The sequence below is a fragment of the Melospiza melodia genome, chromosome 5 (assembly GCF_035770615.1).
Source record: "Melospiza melodia melodia isolate bMelMel2 chromosome 5, bMelMel2.pri, whole genome shotgun sequence".
In the NCBI taxonomy this organism is placed as follows: domain Eukaryota; kingdom Metazoa; phylum Chordata; class Aves; order Passeriformes; family Passerellidae; genus Melospiza; species Melospiza melodia.
Genome location: NC_086198.1, coordinates 86,008,833 through 86,024,272, shown reverse-complemented (window position 1 = coordinate 86,024,272; position 15,440 = coordinate 86,008,833). Strand labels below are relative to the sequence as shown.

Genomic DNA, 15,440 nt, shown 5'->3' with positions numbered 1-15,440 from the left:
AATCTGGCAAAAGTTAAGGTACTGTTCAGATTCTGCACTGTGTATGAGCACAAAGCAAAGGGAATTAGAGGGTCAGCAGGCCTGTAGGGAATCTCCCTTGCTATTTACTAAATACTTTTAATTCTTTATAACGCCATGGTAACCTTGTAATGACCTTATTGAGCCACAATCCTTGTGACTGCTCTGTATCGTTATAATTTCTAAACTTCTACCCAATTTACGGATTTTAGAAACTGCAAAATGCTGCATTTTTAGATGTAGATCTGAAGATGAAATAAGATCTTGTGGTTTATACACAAACTGAGTATCCAGAAATGCAAAGAGAAATTCAAGAGAGGAGAGAGTGCTCACCTCCTTTAGGAATCTACTCTGTAATCTTTAGCAAATCACTTAATCTTTCTACGCCTTCATTTCCCATATATAAAACAGGGTAAGTAAAGGATAAAAGCTATCACATCTTTTTAAAAACCAAGTGTCAAAGAAAAACCTCTGGTTAAACAGTTTCAACAACTTCCTGCAAATATTAAGGAAAACATCAGTTTTCTGTTATCCACAGCAAAATTTCCCCAAATATTCTCACACATTATATCTGCTAAGCAGTTTGATTCTTTATATAGGAAGTGATACCACCAAATCCACAACTTAATCTCTTTTTAAATTAGCCTTATAAATTTACTAGTTCAGCAAGTTTCTACTAAATTATCATGACAGAGACAAGAAGATTGACAGACAAAGAGCTCATACCCCTACCTGGGACAACAGCTTAGATCACTTGTCAAATTTTGAGCAAGGTATGAAGGATTCATGTTTCACTGACTTACATTCAGTATGGCAAATAATGGCAACTACATGTACATAAGCATGTACATGTTCATAAACCAGACAAAGACAAAAGTCCTATTGCAAATGCAGCAACTACATAATCCATTATAAGACAAAAGTCCTGTTGCAAATGCAGCAACTACATAATCCATTATCATGTTTTGGCTTAGAGCCTTTTTCAGGTGTTGAGATACACTCAATCAAATCAGATTATTGATTCCAACTTTGGTATTAAACAAATCAAATTTTGTGAGGAAGACCTCACAAAAAGGTATGAGAGCTAGCAGATGATGCCAGCCTGACTGTAGTGACAATCCATCACACATCAGTATGGGCAGGGCTCTTGCACTGAAGCCTGAGCTGTTGAATCACAGAGGCTGGAAAACTGTCAAAGGCCCTCCCAGAGAGGGTGTGGGGCACAGCAAAAGGACTCTTGGCATCATTCTCAGGACAATATTTTGTCTCATGCAAAGACTGGCTCCAACAAGTTCTGAAGGAAGCTGTGCTCAGGCCTTCTCTGCAGGGGAACACATTTTGTGCCTTTGATCTGGGGAGGAGTTCAGCAGATGCCTGAGATAGCTCTATACCTAATCAAAGATGAATGAGCAACGTGTCACTACATCTCTGTGTATGAAAAGAATAAACAGGAGAGTTAACATGAGAAAGAACATGGAGAAAATTTCTGTGGAAAGAATAAATAGGATAGGGATAGCAAAATTGATGTATGATCCCATCTTTTCCTCAGAAAACAAGAAAAAATAATCTTGCAAGTAGAAGTATCTTTATTTTCTCACTTGACAGTATTGGAGATGATACCCTCTAAGCTGTGAGCCTGAAAAAGTAATTTCATATTAAAAGAATAAGAGCTTTTACAACTCTGACAATAACATCACAAAACTCAGATCACTAATTACATTTACTTTATTTAATTTACTATTACATGCATTTTAGACAGTGATTGATATTATTTACTTGCACAAGTAGTCATCCTCAATGTACAAGTAATAACCATTGCTTTTACAGTGGGATTCATTAGCATGCACTTCACACAATTGTGTGCAAAGTTATTTTTAGAAAATACGAAGGTAATTATTTCTAAACTGATTTTATACATGAGTTTCATTTTGGTTTTATGCAGACATTGCATAGTTGATGCTTAGCTTCTCCAGAAAGACTGGGATGTGGTACCACTATTGTTGAAACAGATCAAGTGACAGTAGCAAACAAGAAGATTTGAAGAAGAGGCATAACTTTCAGGGTTGAAAGGTCAGCAAGTACAGCCTAGGATGAAAATCAAAAAAGCTTGTTAAATTTGACATTTGAATCAAATTTCCTTAAAGCAAGTTAAGAAGTCAGGAAAATATTCAAATACTGACTACAATACTGCCAATAATCAGATGTGGACATGGGTAGAAACAAATTATACTGGTTTATGTTAGTACCATATGGCATAATTTTTCATTCTAACATTTCAAAGAAAAAACAGGTTTACCCAATGTATAGTACCCAAGTAACTTTATTTTAGCCTTTAGCCTTACTTCAAATATACACTGCATCATGGGTGAATAAGGAGTCTAACATTTCAACTTGTTTCTAAAAATAATTGGGAATTAAGAATCCTTATCCTGTGGCTTGGCTAGTACTTGTGAACTAAGTCCAATGTAATGCCTCAAATAATCAATGTCTTCTCATGAAAGTATGTTTTTAAAAAAGCCAAATAAAGTGATCACAAACTCTCAAAATCTGGAAAAAATTCATCACTGTATTTTTGAAAAAAAAAAGAAAAAAATTACCAGGTGCCTATATATAGTAATAATATTCATGCCAATAACTTCATTTTCTTCATTTCCTATGTCAGTACACACAGTGAAACTGCAGATCCACAGTGACAAAGGAATCTTGTAAAATTTTTGTAATTTGTAGAACAGAAGCAACTAAAATGCACTGAGGAAAAGGGTACAAACCTCTGCAATATTTCAAAAACAATATATCCCACTAACACAGATTATATATTAAAAAACGTAACTGTAAAAAATAATTTTATAACACTGCATTTTTATAGCAAATATGCTTTATTTCCTTTTACTCCAGAAAAACAGCATTATGTACTGCATGCTCACAATTTCCTTATTTTTTATCTAAGGTAAGAATTTAGGCAGAAAGATTTGCACTATGCATCATGTGCCATGTGAAGCTTAAGTTACTCTTACTGGCAAAGCATCAGAAACTATTTCAATCTCCTCTAAGTGAAACTTATCCTTACTTCAGCTGCAGCCAGTGATGTCACCTCCATCAGGTTGACTGCTCGAAAAGCAAACACAGCAGCTGCCAGGACTGAAAGAAAATGTCCAGTATTTAGGTTTCTGACCTGATAAGTAGTGGTTAGAATTAATCTTGATATAAAATGCCAGTTTTCACTTAGTTTAATTATTTTGATTCTGAAGAATTATATAAAACAGATGGCCATGTTTGAGTTTCTTCAACCACTCTTTTAAACAGACAGGAAAAACACAACATTCTTTCAGGAAAGTGTGAGTTAAAATGCCTGAGTTTAAGATGAATAGTTTTTAATTAAAAGGGACAAGCTGTCTTACATGTACAAATGAAACCAAAACATTTTCTCTTCTCACCAACTTTGTATAAAAACTGACTCAACTGAAGATACATGTTTTCTTTAAAACATCCATCTTAAACCTTCCTAAACACGAGGGCATTATTTAGCTACAAAACTTTCAAAGTGTCTTAAAAGATGCCACTTTGAAGGAAGAAATCCAGCAAAATTGGGGGAATCTCAGTTGCTTTAAGTACTGTAGAGGTAGTTGCCATAAATAACATGAATCTTGTACTTTGTGAAAGGTGATGAATTCATTTACCACTACCACTGAAGCTGGGAGAACATCCTGTGTTCTGTTCAGAGAGCACTTAGCATTTTTTGAGTATTGCCATTAAAAAAATTACCAGAAATATTTTTTATTAAAATGTAGTACTCATTCTATTCTATTTTTCTAGATAACATATGCTTTGACATGTATGTAACCTGCTGTCTGCAGGTTGTCAAAGAGCAACTATTTTCTTGTCATCACAAAATACATTGAAGCTAATGAGTATTTGCCTTACATTCACACATACTTCACTTATTTTGTAAAAATAATTCTATTACCAGCAAGAATTTCTAGAGAATTGTATCCCAGGATTCTGTCCCACAGAAGCAAGAGCTGGTCTGTAGCTAAATAACCAGAAAATGCTCGTACCATCCATTTAAATGAAATTCGTAGCCTGCAAACAAGTGACAAACAATGGTTATTATATTTCTGCCTCCCATAACGACCAGATTGTCTATAAATTGAAAATATTTCATTATCTTTCTGCATTTCTCTTCCAGGAAGAATAAGCATTTTCTCTTGCTGCAGTAATAATCAATATTTTAATTTGCAACAGCCATCATAAAATTATTTAGCATCTCATTTGATAAAGTACTAATATCATTCTCATAATCATTCTGATCAATCACATTAGAGTGATCTTCAGCCATTATCACCCTTGATGTTTCATCCTTTCTGCTATTATGCTATTAAGATGGATACCAATTAAGACAAAACGGTTTTCAGGTTCGGTTGTGCCTGGCGCCATGAATTCATTATTGAATGACTCTTGCTCTCTTGCCTCTTCCAGTACCTTCTGCTGCAACTAACACATCTCTGTGTCTTCTGTCCCCTAGGAAATACATCACTTAGTTCCATCAGATACAACATGAATTACTGAAATTTAGCTGAATAATGCAGCATAGAGCATTTCTCACAGAGCAATTCTCTCTCTTTCACAGAGTTTACAGACGAAATGCACAAAGCACAGATATGCAAGTTAGACAAAGCACTCCATCTGACTCTTAAGGAAAAAAGGAGCACTGATGGTTACACTTTTGTGTAATTTCCCATAGATCTTCAAATAAAACACTACAGAACAACATTTTCAGAATATTTGTAACAAGTCAGAAAGAAGTTCTTACGGCTGAGCTCCAATTTCTCGGAGGTGATAGAAGAGCTGGGGCAGATGAGTTTGTAGAAGAGTCTCAAAAAGCAAACACAATGATACAATGCCCTAAAGAAACAAGATCATATCATGAATACTAACACTCATCCTATTAAATCTGGGAAAACAGTAGTAGCATGTAAGTGTGCATGAACTTTTAATTCGAGCAATAAAATACTATTAATGATACAGTATTCAACTCATGTGAGAAAGGCACAAGCAATTATAATACCTTGTCACTAAAGCCTTGCTCCTGAAATTCCATGTATGTATTAGCAACATAATATGTTCTGATAGTCCTTTGCAAGTCTGAGTTACTTATAGCGTTTGTATGTCAGGTTTCAAGTATTCAATGGGTTATTATAATGTAACCTACTTGAAATAATTCCACTTTGGTGAAACAGACCTCAGTTACACTAAAAAATAAAGGATGTGAGAAAAAGTATCTCTCTGATAAGTAAAATGAAACAGCAATAGGGAAAATTACAGAAATAGTTAAACATAAACATATTTTTAAAGTTGTTTCAAAAACTACCATGGAAATTAATAGATTCTTGTTTGACCCCTTCCTCTGCTATTAAAGATGGAAAGCACAATACATAGCCTTGAAATGGTATACCAAGGATAGGATTTTCTTTTAACCAGGAAATATTTTCAAAAAGCAATGTAAATCTTTTTGAAGGAAAAAAGAAATATCTACTCTGTTTTATTCTTCACAAATAGAAGACAAGCCAATATTTACAACTCTTGTACATTCAAGACAGCTGATCCTGGTCACAAACAGACAAATTATTTAAACTCATCTGGTAGTACTAAAAAGCACGTGCTGCCATACCAAGATTCTTCAGTTAAAAAAACAGACACTAAATTGGTATAACAGAAACAATATCTCTCTACATATATTTTAGTCCCTTTACCCCAGACAATATTTCAGAGTCCATTTACATATCTTTAATGAAGGTGAATTTGTGTGACTCTTTGAACTAAGAAATCTATTAGATTAAAAATCTTGACTCTTATAAAAGACCCATACCATCATCAAATGAGAACTTACTATTTCAATAAGGTACATGATAGCAAAGACTAACATTGACATAGAAAACAACAATATCCAGACCTGAATTACCTAATAATTTTTCCAAGCTTGCCTGAAATATTTTAGTATATTTAAAAGGATACTTTCAATCACACAGAAAACCATGCTATTTATTATTGCTCTGCAGCAAACAGGATATCAAGTGAGTGGATTTAATTCCTAATGAACTTACAGAGGGATGAGAAGAGATGGAATGGAGTCTGAAGAAAAAACGCACATACATCTCACGGAATATCTGATACAATTTGGAAGGTTCATGGTACAGAAAACAAAGTGGAGCAACTGAAAGGATAAAAGAATTATAATTGACTCAACACTGTAAACTGCAAAAAGAGTTCAATGATTAAGCGCATGAAGTATGAGGAAAAGCCAGGTAATTTATAGTACCACAATTTACAAAACCAGTACTAAACCAATTACTGAGAAAGAAGTATTCCATCACAGTCTATCATTTAATGTAAAAAGTCAAAAAAGGGAGTGTGATACATTCTACATATTATTCCTACATATTTCAAGAAGCTAAACCAATTAGAACCTGCTTACTACAGTGCTGGCTTCTGAACCATAAGAAATATGCTGTAAGGAGAGCAACCCTAAGGTGTAGGGCAATGTGAACAGTGCAAGTTTTTGATTAAACTGTCTCTAACTTTCAGTGTGCCATGGGGCCAGTGACCAGCTCCAAATTGATGCCCTATTTGTAAGACTGCTTGAAGACAGATATTGTGAAAATGAAAATATTACAAGAACAGCTTTTGGTTGCCACAATAACATCACTGAGTATGACAAACTCGTGGAGCCATGTTTATTTCTTACAAGATCTGTAAACCATGGACATCTGGTAGTTTACTGTTTAGAAGTCTTCCAGCAGACCTGATTCAAAATAATTGATTACATTTGTAAAACAGCAGCTGTGAAACTTTGCTTGTTTTGTAAAAGTCTAGCATATAGACAAATCTGTTATATGTATGTGCTGCTCAAACATAACCATCATTTCTTGAGACTGACAGTCCATACACTCAGTGCATTCCCACAGACAGCTGTCATGCCTTTTTGTGAACAGCCTTTTGATCTGTCCAGTCATCATGCTGACTGCTTCACTTTACAGACTTAATCATTTTAGCTGACAGTTTACATTATAACACACTCATAGTTTCTATCTGTACATTCACCTTCCCCTCCATTTTATAATAAGCTAGGGATATGGATATATTTATCTGTGTATGTATGTACACATACATACAGAGATATATGTACATTTCTTAATATATGCATGTACATTTCTTAATATATGTATGGATATATGCGTGTGTGAATTTATTTTCTCATCTAAGTATTAGAGAATGTGGCTTAATAACAAAAATGGTGTCTGTGTATGAGAAGTGGGGTGCTAAGGTAGGGTGAGATGTTCACAGAAACATGTATTTCCATAGGGGCCAGAAAAGCAAAGGGTGTTACCCATGCTCATGTTTTTAATGCTTGAAGATGGAGGTGTCAGTGTGCACATGTACATAAAGGCCTGAAGGGTCACAGAACAGCCTCTGACAGCTGGCACCCTGACAGTGAATGCATGCAAACAGGAAAAAGGGTATAGCATTTTCCTAAGGACCCCAACACTTCCTCACATAGCAGCACAGCACAGGATACAGCAGATGCTCTGCTTGGTCGCAGCCCCTGTAGCCACAGTCTTGAGCTACATTACCATCCTTCTGCTGCCTTGCTGTCCACCCTTCCCCCTTCTCACAGCCAGCATATTCTGAGCCTGTGCAAAGAGCAAGGACAGGAGGGAGGGAGGAAAACTCACACCTCTATTTGGGAGACTGTTCTCAAGGGCAGAGTCAAATCCAAACATTCTGAAAAGCAGTTCCCACAGAACAAGTGAACATCTCTAAGCGAGTCCCCAAGGAGGAGCTTGTGTCTTAAGTGCTCATTACTCCAAAGACTCTGGATTCCCTACTCAGGTTAAAATTTGCATTTCATATTTCAATTCCATTATTTTAACGACTGCATGTGATAATTAAATTTCATTATTAGCAAAATATAGCATTTTAAGTATAATCTTAAAATCTGCTTGCTCTGTGATGCTATGAACATCTTTGATAAACCAAAAGAAAAAACTGAAAAGCTGAAACATCTAATCTCACATCTGCAATAGCTGCAATATGTCTGTAACCCCAGATTTTTCTACTTTTTTTCCTAGAAATCTTGTTGATATTTGTGCTTTCCTCTATGAAGTAAATTAGCAAGCATTATGTTATGTAATGCTCTTTTAACATCTCTTGTAGGTAAATGTAGAGAGCAACAGGCCTTTCAGATTATTTATGTTTTTAAGAACTTTTTCCATGGGTAACTTGGTCTATCCAGAAGTGAAACACAAGGAAAGAGCACTTTCTTGGTAAACTTTATGCCTCTATTCATATAGATTAAGATGTGTAGCTTAGCTCAGCTATTAGCTCTCAAAGAAGGAATTCCCACAGGGCAACAAGCTGTAATATGAGTAAATAAAACAGCCAGAAATTTTAAAAATTACATTCAATAATCTTCATACATAAAAAACCATAAAAACACATACACAAGTTTAAAAGTTGCAGAAAAGTATATACAGCTTTAAACTTCAATATGAGGAAAAGTAATCCTGAGCTTTTAGCTTATGAGAATCACACTTACCATACATAGAAAAGCCATGGAAAGGAATTACACCTGCAAAACAAAAATATTTCTTTACTTGTTCTTTAATAATCCTCTTTATGCATGCAATAAATATTATTCCCCCTCACATTATCAAATTGTATTCTGCCTACATCAGGAATAAAGTATTTCCTTGTTTATTGCACCTGCACAAATCTCCATCTTGTACATACCTAAGTACAGTATCAACTATGTCAGTACAACCAATGACATGCTTAAACACAAGCTACAGTTCCTAGACAGTCAAGTAAAGCTCAGTTTCCATGCAGCTGATACACAGAGGCTTTGCTGATAAGAGAACCTAACTTCAGATAAATGACAACCCATAAATGTCACGCACTGACAAGAATGGAGTAGGAAAAAAAGGAGGCCAAGACCTCAAGTAATTCATGTAGTACTCAGATAGAACATTCACAGTACTTGGCAGTGGTAGCATGACAGCTTGCTCCTCCTTCCCAGCTGATCTTAGCTCCCATTCAGTGGATTTTATATAACACTGCTAACAGGTGGCTGCTTTGGCAAAAGACTGTAATAACAATGCTTCATGGCTACAAAGCTGCAGGATTTGCAGAGGCAAACACAGAGAAAAGCGAAACAAAAGTGTGTACTGCAACTGACTACACTGAAATACCTAAGACAAAAGACAAGGCCGGAGACACAGATTTAAGATTGGTGACATAAGGCCTTGAAAGCAAGAGGAAAGAGCTTGAAATACAAATGGAGGGAAAGGATTCAATAAGGGATTAAAAAGGTCAAGATAAGAGCTGAAAAAAACAATTTTAATAACTGAAGTTATAACAACAGCCATGATATTAACATTACATAGATCTGTTGTGTCAACACACATTTTGAAAGGAGAAGACTTTAGGGTGTGGTTTGTTAAGTACTGAAAAGCTGGGAGGTCAGCCAGTTTCATGATTTATCATTCAAACCCTCTAAGTGCTGATACAAGACTCAATACAAGCTGCTGTATCACAAGTTGTTTTCCTTCTCCTTCCCACACACAAAGACAAAATCTGTTTGTGATCACTGACACGAGGCTGAATGTGGGTTTGGAGTAGCTTCCATCCAGCTTACTCCTTTAAATTAATGAATTTCACAGAGTAATACCCAAACATAACTTGCAATAGAGAAAGAAAATATCATGTATTTGAGAAAAAAAATCTTTCCAAACTACCACTAGAGGAGGCAAGAGTATCATTCATACCATTTGGAGGATAGAAAACAGCATATTCTTCCATTCCGAGTTTTCCTGTGAATCATCAAACCACAAATAAAATGTCATTAAGCTGTAAAAAGGTATAAAGATTTAAACAATTTAAATTAAAAAGTAGATTTTCAGCTACAATTACAAAAATTGTGACTAATTACATTACAGACCATCTGACATTGCTCAAAGTGTGGCAAGCAATGCAATGGGACAGGTACGATGTCAGATACAAAACTGAAATGCAGCACCAATAAAGAAGGATGACAAACAACAAAAAAGAAAAGCAAAATTTCAGCAAAATTTAAAAATTTTCAGTTCTATTGAGATTCTATCTGGGTGTGTCTTAGGAACTCTAAAGGTGTTTGCTGCAGACCTGGATGACAGGGAAGCTCTAGGAGGGAATAAGGGCAGACTGACCTAGGGACAGGAAAAGCCTTCAAACAGATACAACCACAGATAAAAAAATATTCAAGGCACTGTTAGGTCTGCAACAGAGGAAGATGGATGTTCTGATGTAACAAACAAATATTTAAGTAATCTGCTGAATACAAAAGAATTAAGTGAAGAAAATCACTGATCATATAACTTTTCTAACTTCCCTGCAAAATGAACACATTATTAAACCATATTTTAACTACAGAAATTATTAATCCAAAATCCATTAATAAAATTTAACAATTTATTTAGAAATATAAAAGTGTGATTAAACATAATTACAACTAATTAAAACTTGCAATTATTTTAGTTCTAAAATGAGAACATTTAACTAAAAATTTAATTAATTACATGAAAATTTATAGAATATTCTGTGTACTCTATTTAGTATTTCCAATAGACTTCAGCACATGCAACTTTTGTCACGTTCAATGGAATCTGCACCTTGATATTTTCCTATAGCATAAACTGACTAAAATAAAATAAAAATTAACCTGCAAAATTCCTGCCTACTACCCCATGAAAACAAAATCCACTATTTTCCAATTATACAAATGAGTTGCTTCATTAAACTAAAAATTATTTTCTCCTTTTCCTTTCAACAGTTTGCTTGTTGTGCAAACAGGAATTATAATCTGGGAGGATGAGTATTTTTAGCATAAAGTACATCTCTTGGAAAATCAGCTAAAAATAGGACGTACAAGCCTTTAGGATTTGCACTGCACAGATTTAGGTATCAGCAACATCATTCCCAGGATTTGTCTAGGAATATGCAGGATGGTCTCCACTGCTGTGTTTCTGGGCTGCCACAGCTCTGTGTCTGAAGTGAGACCTGGGATCCCACTGCTGTTTTGCCCTTTGCTGATTTCAGGGAGTAGGTAAAGAAAACTCCACCATTCAGTGAAAGACAGTAAAAAAAGCAATAAAAAAGAAATTTAAAAATTGAAAAAAAAACATTACTTATAGTGACATAAGAGGCAGCAAGATGAAAACTCTCAGCAGAGGTCCTGTGCAAAAATAAGTACTGAGGATCATACTTGGCTAAATACACAGGCACCAGGACCAAGGAAATCAATGGGAATGTAGAAGATGAAGGCGCATGGGAAAAAAAAGTGATTGGATTATTGAATGACTCAAGAAGGAAGGCAAAATTAGGAACCTCTAGGTAAAATCAAGGCAGGTGAGGTTCTAAGACACATGGAAACATCCAGAAGAAAGGTATGAGAAGCTGGCAGAGAAGGCAAGTGGAGTGAAACAAGAAGTCTAAAGATTGTTAAGAAAAATAATGAGACCTCAAGTCAAAGAACATCCAAATATAAGCTAACACTCTGGAAGATGCCATGCTTTTTTTAAAAAATCAGTGCTAAGTATGCTTGGTAAAGCTCTACTCTCCCACACTATTGAACAGTTTTTCAGCAACATGTTCTGCTCCTGTCTACAAATATTTGCAAAACTCACTGCTTTGCAAAGACAACATTCTATAACAACTTCCAGTTGCTAAATTTATTGGAGTTGCAAAGGATAATTTTGTCTATTTAAACATCTAGCACTGATGAAGACAGGCATTGTCATGATTTTACCATATTGTCATTGTTGTGTTTCATTTCTCCTGGTAAAACACTGCAGAACTATATACAGCAAAGTGGAGTAAAAGAACAACATTGCAATCTGTGATCAGCTTCTAAACTGTCAGAATATATGCAGAAGTCAGCTGGATACATTTTTATTAACATTCTTTAAAGGGTAATCTACTCGGTGCAATAAACACAAAGCAAATTCACATACAGCATTAGTGTATCAGTCAACAAAAATCTACATCATCTTTTTAGAAACAACTCTTTCTACCTTGTATGTAAGATTTAGGTGGGGTGGCACTACTGTAAGTAAAGTGCTCCAGTACAGATGTATCTCGAGAAAAACACAGCAACACCTGCAGAAAAGAAAGTCAGCTGATTAACTGGATCAAAGCAATGTCAAACAAATTTAATTTTATTAGCACCTATTAGATGCTATTTAAGAGAGCCAATAAGGTTGAGAGCTCTTCACCACCTTAGTTTGTTTTCCTGCTCAAATTTCCAGGCTCACTTTGAACTTGCTATAATTTTACAGTCATGCTCATTTGTTATCAGATTTATATCCACATTCTTCCACCCTCCTCCTTCCTCCTTGGCAGGTGTTGATCCACTTTTGCCACAATATTAGTGACTTTGTGTGTACCTGGCTGCTTTTATAGCTTTTGGACTGTTTTTCAACTCAGTTACTATGACCTGGGGATGTCCTAGTAAGTGGATAAGCATACTAATCATTTACACTCTCAAATGTGTGCAGCTTTGGAAGAAATTACATTTGCTTTCATTACCAGGATCTTTACAAAATGTTTGCAAGCAATTCAGCTCTTTCAAAAAACAGATTATAATGCCTGCCTTGTGTCCTAAAGATCAAAAATGCACGTAGTATACTCTAAAGTATATTTGGGGTTTATTGTTTACATAAATGAAAACAACTGTATTCACAGCAACTGAGTATAAAATTAGGCCGTAAAAGCATTCATAGAAAAAAAAAACACAATAAAGAATCTCATCCCATCTGGAGTTGTAAAAATGGTAGTAATTAGTACTGTATTTAAAAATCTTCGCGTTTTCATGCACTGAAAGGCTGCACTATGGAGAATGTACACGAGAGGGCAGACTTTGACTCCCTGCTGACTTTTGCACACCTGAATCCCTCTCTGTCGGGGTTTAAGCCCAGCTGGAAACCAAGCATCACTCTCAGCTCGCTCAACCCCCTCCCTCTCCCTCTCCACCCCGGTGGAATGGGGAGGAGAATCAAAGCAGAACTTGTAGGCTAAGAACAGTTTAGAAAGAGAATAATGGCAAATGATAATAATAATGATAATAAAAGACTAATGCCAGACCCTTCCCAAACCCAGACTGGCCACCCAATTCTGGGTAACTCCCCCCAGTTTCTATACCAGGCATGATGACATTCTTTGGTGTGGAATACCCTTTCATCAGTCCTGGCTATGCTCCCTCCCAGTTTCTTTTGTATACCTCCTGACTGGCAGAGCATGAGACAAGGAAAAAGTCCTTAGGATAAACACAACTTAGCAATACCCCAAAATATCAGCGTGTTATCAACGCCATTCTCATTCCCAATCCAAAACAGAGCACTGCAACAGCTACTGAGAAGAAATAAACTCTACCCTAGCTGAACCCAGGACACTCTGCTCTTGAAGATTTTAAGAGTTTATTTTAACTCTAGTCAAGGTGTAAAAGGAGGAAATGTTTCACTATATAATTTATTGTGAATAAAAATGAATGCATTTTTCCTTCCACTAATTGGTGCAAACAACTTCCACATATCAGCATTTGTCAAAAGGAAACAAGCAAAATGACACACCTGACTATTATTGCTTTAAATTTTTTTTCATGGAAAGCAGGTCATATTTTGAGACTTTTTTTCTTTTTTGAACCTCAAAACTATTTCTCAAATACAAACATCTTTTAAAAATGAATAATACTTTCTTTATCTCAAACAGTTTAAACTAAATATTATTTTTCTGCAATACACAATCATGTTAATAGCTGCCAAAATATCACTGACAATAACAATGCACAGGCAAATGTAATTCTATGTGTATGTTAACTGAGGTGAACAAAAGAGAAACTAATCTGAACAGGACATAAACTATGTTTTCTCATAGGGGAAAGAATGTAACCTTCATTTGAGGCCCTCTTTTTTAGAATACACTGTCCAGTCCCATTATCTGGAAGTCTTTAAATGAAGACTGCATCTTTATAAGTGATAGACTCTAGCTCAAATCTAAGTTATGACTATGCCCAAAAACTCTGGGCAAGGTTCTTTGCACATATTCATTCTGCAGGATATAAGACTAAATCGTTCAAATTGAACTTCTGGTCTGAAATAAAGAATTTACAAATCTATTAATCTATGTTATTTTCCTCATTAACAAAATGATAGTGCTAAAGAAAACAATGGCCCTTTTCAAATACAGAAATATTAATCAAAATATTGGATATTTATAATCCAACTGAAAAGAGAACCACTGAATTAAAATTATTGAGGGAAAGAAAAAAAAACAACCAAAGTCAAAGCTTTTATCAACAAGAAATTGCTTTATTAAAAGTACCTGTATAGTTATGAAGAAGTAATAAAAAAAAGTAAACTTTGGGAAAAAGAAAGTAAAGATATTAAAGGAAATAAATTCTGCCATTTCACAGTGTTTTTCCTGAAAACAGTTGTATGCTACTGAAGAGGTACCAATAACGCAACAAAATATCCTCATCATAATTTTAAACCCAGATTTTCTCATCTTGATGGACATTTCATCTGTTTCACAACACACAAAGGACACACTCTGCTCAATGGCTTGGAAAACTTAAGAGGCAGTAACTAGTCATGAAAAAACCCCATAAACCCAGTGCAAACCCGGAATTAATGTATCTGGTTTAAACTAACATTTTCATTATCTATCTTATTTAGCCAATATTTAATTCCATTCATCATATTAAATCAATAAATACTATCCCATATCACAGTGACTCATACAACAAAATTTTTCCAGTGGCTATAGAACAAAATAATTTGGCAGTAAAGCATTTGCAAATTAGGTTGGAAGAGGAAATTATCAAGGAAAATGGATAACTTTTTTCTAGAACAATGTCTGAGGAATACTACAAAATGGCAATCAAAACTAGAGCAACAAATAATTAGAAGTTTGAGATATTTGCTGCTTCAAAGCCCTGCAGTAAAACTAGCCACATAATTTTTCAGAGATTTTTGGTGAGTCTTCTTCAAACTACTAAAGACAGTTTAGTCTTTTTAATGATTTTCATTCTGCAGCTATTCTTTTAGTCAGTAGAGATATAAAAAAGGAAAACATTCAACTGGGTTATATATTGAGAATGATGAGCAAAATCTATTTCTGATGGCCTTAAAACAAAATATTATATCATATACTACTTCCAAGTTCTTCATAGTTTGTAATACCCTGGCCTACTGCAAGTGTCAGTTAATGACTAATTAATGTCATGGTAGTCTACATAATGAATGAAAAAGAAATAGGAACCAGATTTTCACATCCCAAGATGAAGACACAGTATTAACAATAATGAAGATCATCTTTGACCATTAAATCAAGAA

The 15,440-nt window shown here is 35.0% G+C and overlaps 1 protein-coding gene across 1 annotated transcript in view; it reads right to left on the bottom strand.

Moving 5' to 3' along the window:
- Positions 1–1,720: 1,720 nt before the first annotated feature.
- Positions 1,721–15,440, bottom strand: part of TBC1D19 (TBC1 domain family member 19) — a 46,074-nt gene continuing 32,354 nt past the window's right edge. The window contains exons 14-21 of the mRNA XM_063157752.1: positions 12,123–12,207; positions 9,840–9,884; positions 8,612–8,644; positions 6,120–6,229; positions 4,829–4,920; positions 3,983–4,098; positions 3,086–3,156; positions 1,721–2,103 (exon numbers count right to left, since the gene is read on the bottom strand). Coding sequence (XP_063013822.1) covers positions 2,029–2,103; positions 3,086–3,156; positions 3,983–4,098; positions 4,829–4,920; positions 6,120–6,229; positions 8,612–8,644; positions 9,840–9,884; positions 12,123–12,207 — 627 coding nt within the window. The 3' untranslated portion in view covers positions 1,721–2,028. The remainder of the gene's footprint in view (positions 2,104–3,085; positions 3,157–3,982; positions 4,099–4,828; positions 4,921–6,119; positions 6,230–8,611; positions 8,645–9,839; positions 9,885–12,122; positions 12,208–15,440) is intronic.